Source organism: Cygnus olor, chromosome 13, assembly GCF_009769625.2.
Source record: "Cygnus olor isolate bCygOlo1 chromosome 13, bCygOlo1.pri.v2, whole genome shotgun sequence".
NCBI classification, from domain to species: Eukaryota; Metazoa; Chordata; class Aves; order Anseriformes; family Anatidae; genus Cygnus; species Cygnus olor.
Window position 1 is genome coordinate 18,910,535 of NC_049181.1, and position 7,891 is coordinate 18,918,425.

The following is a 7,891-nucleotide window of genomic DNA, read 5'->3' on the forward strand; positions in this document are numbered from 1 at the left end:
CTGAGGAGCGCAGCGCCGCTCCCCGCCTCCCTCCCCCCTCCCCGCCTACAACCCCCAGCACTCCCCGCGGGCGAGCCGAGCGGGTGGGAGGGCGATGTCGGCGGGCGCCATGGCGGGCGCGGTGTCGGTGTCGGAGGTGGCGGTGTGCAACATGGCGTACGGCGGGCGCCTGGACGAGCTGCGCGCCCAGCTGCAGCGCGACAGGGGCCTGGCCACGGCGGCCGACCAGGTCAGCGCGGGCTGCGGGCTCTCCCCCCGCCCCGTGAGGCGGCGGCTCCCGGCAGCCGGCCCCGCTCGGCGTCCCGGGCTGACCGCCGCCCGCTCCCTCCCCACAGGCCGGCCGCACCGCGCTGCACTGGGCCTGCTCGGCCGGGCACGCCGCTGTCGCTGACCTGCTGCTGGGGCTCGGGGTGCCTGTCAGCGAGAAGGACGACGTGAGTGGGGCTGGGGGGGGGGGGGGGAGAGAAATGGGGGTCTGAGGGGGAAAGGGGGGGGAGAGAAATGGGGGTCTGAGGGGGAAAGGGGGGAGTCTGAGGGGGAAAGGGGGGGGTCTGGGGGGGAAAGGGGGGAGTCTGAGGGGGAAAGGGGGGGGTCTGAGGGGGAAAGGGGGGGGTCTGAGGGGGAAAGGGGGGGGTCTGAGGGGGAAAGGGGGGGGTCTGAGGGGGAAAGGGGGGGTCTGAGGGGGAAAGGGGGGGGTCTGAGGGGGAAAGGGGAGAGTCTGAGGTGAAAGGGGGGGGTCTGAGGGGGAAAGGGGGGAGTCTGAGGTGAAAGGGAGAGCTGAGGGGAAGGGGAAGGCTGAGGGGGAAAAATGGGGGCCCTGAGGGGAATGGAGGATCTGAGAGGAATGGGCGGGGTGCTGAGGAGGGTGTTATGTTGTGCCTTGTTGTGAGGGACTTACTTTGAATGCTTCTCACTGCTGGGGGTGGTGTTATAGAGTAGATCCCAAGCTCAGTGATTGCTCGGTTCCAAAAGATGTGGTCTGTTACTGTTCCGGAGAAAATATTTATGTTGTGAAGCATCCTAAAGGTCACCCTTGAAGAAGGAAGCGTTGTCCTGCTAGTTTAATGGGAGGGTGGGATATAGAAGACATTGCAGAAACTTTCAGATGCCCTTTTCTGCCACTTTCGTTTGTTCTCAAAATATTTCCTTTGGAAAGCAACACTGTTGGGTCTGGAGGGGTGAGGTGCCCCCCAAGGTGCTGTACCTAACGGGAAGAGAAGTGATTTCTGCCATTTACCTGCTCACTGCTGTCAGGTAGTGCTGACATACAAGCAGACCTGAGGTGATACCAATCACAGTTAGCTCTGCAGTTATAACACCATGCACAATTTGATTAGCAAGTAATCTGCTTTGCATTGGGGTTATGTTTTCATTGTGTTTTTTTTTTTCCCCTGAAATTCTTGGTTTTAATGTTTTTTTTTTTCTTCTTATCTCTGCAGGCTGGTTGGACTCCCTTGCATATTGCCGCTTCGGCAGGCCGTGATGAAATTGTGAAAGCCCTCCTTGACAAGGGTGCTCACGTAAATGCCGTCAATCAGAACGGCTGTACGCCCCTGCATTATGCAGCCTCCAAAAATAAGCAGGAGGTATGGTTCCCTGTGCTACTGGGGGTGGTGTCGCTCTTGGAGGAGGTATTTAATTAGAGGAACTTTTCTTCTTTCCAACCCCCTCCCCTGTTTCTTCCCGCATGTTCAGATTGCAATCATGCTTTTAGAGAATGGAGCTGATCCAGATGCAACAGACCACTTTGAATCCACCCCATTACACAGAGCAGCAGCCAAAGGAAACCTAAAAATGATACAGATCCTTCTGCGGCACAAGGCGTCTGTTAATATACAGGACTCGGAAGGGAATACGCCTCTGTAAGTGATCATTTTTTTCATGTTTGTTTTGATGACAGCATAGTCTCTATGAAATGAAACTCCAGTTCAAATTTTTAAAAACTTCTAGCTGCCTCAGAATTGTCCTTTGCTTCACATCTCTATGTAATTAAAAAGGAGTTGAGAAAATCATAATTAGTGTTTTGCATAAGTGTGTCTGTACCTACATACTTTAATTTGTGTTACTGCATCTACTTATAAAGTGTGGAACACCTTTTTTAATTGCCTGGAATGCGTTCAGTTGCCACTAGGGGGTACAAAGCATGCTAATAACTTCAAAGTCAGAGGGAACTGGTCTTACAGGCTGGCTTACTCCGTCCTGCCAAGCAGGAGCTGGTTTTGGAAGCTTTTCTTCACCTCTCTAAGGAAAATAAGATGTAATTTATGTACAGCCAGTCCAGTGTTTGGTATTACTTTAGAGAGCAATTGGAATCTGTATGGGTGAAACCTTAACTGCTTTGAAGTTGGTGGCAAAACTCTGCCTTGTCTGCAGTGCAAGAAAGGTTTTGCCCTAAGTAAGATCAAGCAGTATGTTTTTCCCATACATAAAGCCCAGTCTTATAGTAGAATACATGCATTTATTCTCAAGATATGCTAAACAGAAAAAAAAGCTTTTGCTGCATTTGTAATAACTCTTTACAAATTCAGTTGATCACTTTAAATTCAACTAGAGATTACCATTTTCCAGTTTCGCTATGGATTATGTGCTCCTTAGCTTTGTTGGCTGCAGAGCCAAACCCAGACCTAAAGAAGTGCCTTAAATTTGTGAAGCCAGTAGCAGGAGGAGCGCTCTTGAGTTGCTTAATGACAAGAGAGTGACCTGATGGCAGACTTTGAAGTCTGCTTAGGTAGTTGGTTGCATGTGGTTTTGTTGTTCTAGGGTTTCTCTCCCTTCTGACATTCATGCTGTCATTTTGACAAAGGATAATTATTGCTCTTTATAAGCTTGGACTACTTAAAAGTGGCTGTGGGTTTCTTGTTTTTATTGCAGTCATTTAGCCTGCGATGAAGAGAGAGTGGATGAGGCAAAGCTGCTGGTGTCTCACGGTGCAAGTATTCACATTGAGAACAAAGAAGAGCTGACCCCCCTGAAAGTGGCAAAGGGTGGCCTGGGAGCCATACTTAAAAGAATGGTGGAAGGCTAGTGAGGGCTTTGAGCTTGACTCTTCCCTGTTGCACTTGTATTTAAGACTGCAAACTTCATGTTTTCGTAGTTCAACTAGGCTGTCGTGTATGAGCATCAGCATGTGGTAATAAAATGTGTTTCTCTAGGTTTGCTTCAAGTGTACTGCCAAAACAGTCATTTGTACTTCTGTTGATTGTACAGATCACTGCTTTTAAAATATTTTTGATAACGTGCAGTTTGCTTTCAGTTCACAGTATGATCTGTATACGTTAGGTCATTCCTTCTATTTCAGCATCTAGTTTAGGGTTATTTCTTTCAAACAACAAGACCAAAAGTGCTTTACCTGTTTAAAGTCAATTTTGTCTTGGAAGCCTGTTCAGTGTCTTTGTTTTTCTCTTAGCATTTGTGCTTGGGCTTTTTGTCTGTCTTTTTTTGGGTACTGATTTGCTTCCTTCAGATAATTCTAAATTACTCTTTTTCCTTGTGTCAAAGGCAGTTTGCTGAGTTACTTCAATAATTGTACCAGTTTTTACCCTTGTTAGTCTTTTTGAGTGGACTTGTAGTATTTTAAGCTTCTCTCTTCCATATTTTTAGTTTAGTTTTAAATCTAATTCATTTGATGAAGTGCACTGGGCTGCCTGCAGAATGGATGTGCAGTTTGAGTTACCTCTGCAAAGATACTATAATTATATGCTCTGGATGCTTTGCTGGGATGTGCTTTGAATCTTTTTTTTCCTGTTGTTCCTTCCGTGGATCTCTCTGTTCTGTTTGACTTGCATTGTGTAGCACTGACATTATTTTATAACAGAAGCCTGAGTTAATCCCTGTTTACTCATAGCAAATCCTGGTATTAAGTTATTAGAAGGTAGACCCAGTGAACCTGAGTTGAAAAGTGTTTGTGACTGCAGCACAAATTGAGACACTTTATAATCCACCGTGCTTTGTGTGTTGTATTTTTTTTTCCGTAGTCTTCCCCTGGGTTGATCTGGCAGACTGTTAGTTAAAAATTCATTTCAGTGTTAAAAGTAACGTGATTTTGTGGAGTGAGAACTGTTGCAGCAGTTCCCCAGCAACTGCACCCTCGTGGTGACTGTGACACTTGCTCTTTAACCAGCTGCCTGTGATTTTTCCTGCTGCTATGAATGCTTGTGAAAACTGCAGTTAATGGAAACTCCTCCTAAGTACTCCTCTAAGGACTGAATCGCTGGAAACCTCCCCACTAGAAGTGTTCTTTTTACTGGGAGGACAGGAACTGTGCTGCCAAGCTGTCGTGCTGAATTTTCTTGAAATAGTTGAGAAACTAAGCATGTTTAGGGGGTGTTGTGCTTTGTTTGCATATTTTTTTTCAGCAAAGAATAAGGTTATTGCTTTAGGAGTCTCAAAGATTTTCCTGTTCTCTCTGCTTCAGATAAAGATTTAAGGGATAAAGCATGCTTGTAAGGTGACTTCCTGCAGAATCCTTCCAGAGCGTATGGGAATAAGGAGAGCGAGCTTCCTTATATGTAGGTTATTAGAAAAACTTCATTCGAACAGCTTCTGTGATGACTGTATTCATGTAAGGTTTTCTTTGGGCAGGGGAGAAGTGGAGCTATCCTCTAAATTGCTTTTTCGTGCAAATCGTTGAAGGCTTCCATGCACTTGTCACTACTGCGTTTGTTTCTTACTTTTGTGCTGGTAATCTCTGGTTGAATTGACATGGGGGAGGTTGGGATTTTGTGTTTTGTTTTGTTTGCTTTTTAGTATGATGGGAATTCAATGTTTTAGCATTCAGCGATAGAACTGAGAGTTCTTATTGCATAATATAAGATAATAACTAACATTTGTGGCAGAAATATTTGAGAGGGAAGTACGAAGGTCAACACATGACCTCCTGTTCTGATGTTGGTAAGATATCTTGTGGTGCCGGTGGAATAGAGTTCTCTGTTCTCAACAAATGTTGATGATGAAATTCTGTGAAATAAAGACAATTTCCTAAACAGCAGTCTTTGGTGTTATAAAACTTTATTAAACTTACGTGTAACAAAACCAGTATTTCCTAACTAGCTTTTGTGCTTTGGATGAAGAGAGCAAGTCAGCTGAAAGCCTGCCATCCATTACACAGTATGGAAACAGAACATGTTTGTTCTTCAGCTGCAAGGAAATGTTGAAACAAGATGACAGTTTTTACAGTTTAACATGTAGGGATTAAGGTAATGCAATTTATTTTGATAAGCAAGACAGAAACTTAAAACCAAACATTATCTTCACCAAGTACTTTTAAGTCTATCCTAGAAAGCAAAATGCAGGTTACATTGCACAGAGAGCAGTGGGGAAAACTTGCCTTTACAGTAACCCCTGGCTGTGCAGACCTTACTTGAAGCAGGAACTTGACTGAATAAATGATGTTTTTTATACCTTATGGAGGTGCTGCTGAAAACTTGAATTGAGAAAAGCTGAAGTTAAATTCTGTGTTGGTTCTTGATCTTTGTATAGAGAAAAAGAAGGAAGAAAGAAAATACAAAAACCCTGCCACAGCTCTGTAGCTTTTTAAAATCCCCTTCCCTGGAAGATGGTGGCTTGGATGTTGGCTTAATATCTGCTTTCCATACTAATGATTCTTACTCCCTCAGGAGGACATAAATGGGCCATGCAGCAAAGACTGTTAAAACATTTGAAGCAAATTGTGAAAAACACTGCATCCTGCGTAGCTCTGCAGGGTTTTTGAGCTACATGCCATGGTTCAGTATCTGATTTGGCTTGTACGTTGCCAAGAGCAGCAGTGGAAAACTATGAACTGTGTCCCATTCTTTACAATAAACTGTTTTACATGAGAGAATCTTCATACTGAGGACAAACATCTGTCAGAAGGCTTACAAAAATATCTCAGAATGTTAGGAAATTCTGAATAAATGTTTTTGGTATTTTCCTTACCTTCCTCTTCGCCTCCAGCAGCCTGTTCTGCTTTTTCTTGGGGTGGGTTGGTGTTTTTTTTTTTGTTTTTTTTTTTTATAATAACAAACTGGTGGTTAGAAGTAAGAGAGAATTTATAAAATGAACGGAACAATTGAATGTATAAAAGCATTAACATTGAGCAATCTCTGTTGTTTTTTAGCACGTGTAAGACCTGGGGTAGTCTAGGAACATTGTCTGTGTTAGCTGTATGATGCAATTACAACTTCACCAGACTAAGCCCCTATCTTAGAAGTTATATAAGAAATAGATGCAGAGAAGCTTCTGAAGTTGAGATTAAGGAAAGATTAAAACCCAGTGACAGTGACCACTTAACGTAGTCCTTCCATATAATAATGAGAGTGCTGTTGCAGACACCTGAAATCTGGAAGAGCGTTGCAGTAAATAAAATGCAATTGGCATATATACCGGAGATTTCTTTTAAAATACGCTATCTCATTTATAACTAATGCAAATAAAGCAGTGTCATGAGGAGCTGTGTATATTCTTCTATGAAGGGCAAGAGTAAAAGAATGCCTAGGAGTGTTGGAGAAGAAATCATTTCAAGTTAATGCCACTCTCAGCCAAGTTATAGGCTCCCTTGGACCATCAATGCATTTGAATTTTCTCATTAGGAAACACCTGTGGTGAGAAATGGCACGCAAACAGGAGAAGGCTGTACGTGCTCTTCTCTTGCTGTTACTGACCATGCTTATAAAACTATCAGTGAGAATATAAGAAATTTTCCTTAAGCTTCTACACCTAGACTGCATGGTCAGAGATTGCAGATTTCGCTCGGTAAAATTGCCACCTGATTCAACAAAAGACGCCTGCCTAAGAAGAAGCTTGTATACAGGTCATGACTTAATGTTTGCCTTGGATATTTTGGAGAGAGAACGGTGATCCACTGACAGGATGCAGCAGTGTTGGCGCTAGTAAGAGTTTGATCCTTGTGGTCCAGCATGAGCAGTTTTTAGCTAAAACAATGTTGTAAGAACATTGTAAGTGCTCTTTTACTCTGGAATGAAACACTAGGGTGCACATATCAAAGTCGAATGTTTGAAAGCCACAACACGATGTAGAAAGGACAATGAATGCAGTTAGCTTAATGATCCAAACTGAATCACAGAATTGTAGGGGTTGGAAGGGACCTTGAAAGATCATCGGGTCCAACCCCCCTGCCAAAGCACGTTCCTTAGAGCAGGCTGCCCAGGTAAAATGGGCATGTTGATGGGGACCTCATGCTTTATGTGTCAGTAAAGATACTTAGAGCTGTAGGAGCTGGACCTGAAAATTTTAGCTCAGACGTATCCTTCAATCTGTTTTAAAGATAGCTGGTGTATACCAGTAACTTTTACAGGCTAGAAACAGTCACCAAAGGAGAAATAGTAGATCTTATAGAAGACTTAAGTGCCAAAACGTTCCAGATCCCCAGGTCAGACAGTTTTCTCTGCAGTGCACAAGATTGGAAGTGGTGTCTCCTTAGGTCAGTGAGTATCTGCCTCATGTAGGTGTTAGGGAGGTGCTGAGGCTGTGTGTCTGGTCCCTGAACAGACCTGAGCCTGAACCCCGTTGTCCTTCAGCTCTTTTGAAAGCAGGTATCTTTGCCCTTTTGAAGAAATACCTTCAACTATTTTTGCCTTTTTGAAGAAGGATTGCTTCTTTAGAAACTGGGCCTGGAGAGAAGAGTCTGTCTGCTTCAATAGACAGGTGTTTAGTGATCAGAGTGTATATGGACCAATTGCCTTTTCTCCTTCCTCTCTTGGATCTTGTTACTCAGCTGTTGGCTGTTGTGGATCACTGTTTACCTTTCCTCCTGAAGCTTTCACCTATAGAAAATGGTCAAAGTTACACTGGGCTAGAGAGACCAGCAGAAAAGTAGTATGAGGTTGTCACTTTGAGGGTAGGGCAGCTGCCTGGAAACAGATTTAAGTCATCCCAGGAAAAGGAAGCAGTT

General features: G+C 44.0%; 1 protein-coding gene across 1 annotated transcript; it reads left to right on the plus strand.

The window, feature by feature from the left end:
• Positions 1 to 31: 31 nt before the first annotated feature.
• On the plus strand, positions 32 to 4,982 carry PSMD10 (proteasome 26S subunit, non-ATPase 10). Its single transcript, XM_040572627.1, has 5 exons — positions 32 to 229; positions 336 to 434; positions 1,440 to 1,586; positions 1,696 to 1,862; positions 2,872 to 4,982. The coding sequence occupies exons 1-5, from the start codon at positions 95 to 97 to the stop codon at positions 3,023 to 3,025; spliced, it is 702 nt and encodes a 233-aa protein (XP_040428561.1). The 5' UTR covers positions 32 to 94; the 3' UTR covers positions 3,026 to 4,982.
• The last annotated feature ends 2,909 nt before the right edge of the window (positions 4,983 to 7,891 follow it).

Coding starts and splice junctions, on each gene's coding strand:
- PSMD10 (XM_040572627.1), top strand. CDS start 95: ATGTCGGCGGGCGCCATGGCGGGCGCGGTGTCGGTGTCGGAGGTGGCG. Junction 435..1,439: donor CTGTCAGCGAGAAGGACGAC/GTGAGTGGGGCT, acceptor TTATCTCTGCAG/GCTGGTTGGACTCCCTTGCA. Junction 1,587..1,695: donor CCTCCAAAAATAAGCAGGAG/GTATGGTTCCCT, acceptor CCGCATGTTCAG/ATTGCAATCATGCTTTTAGA.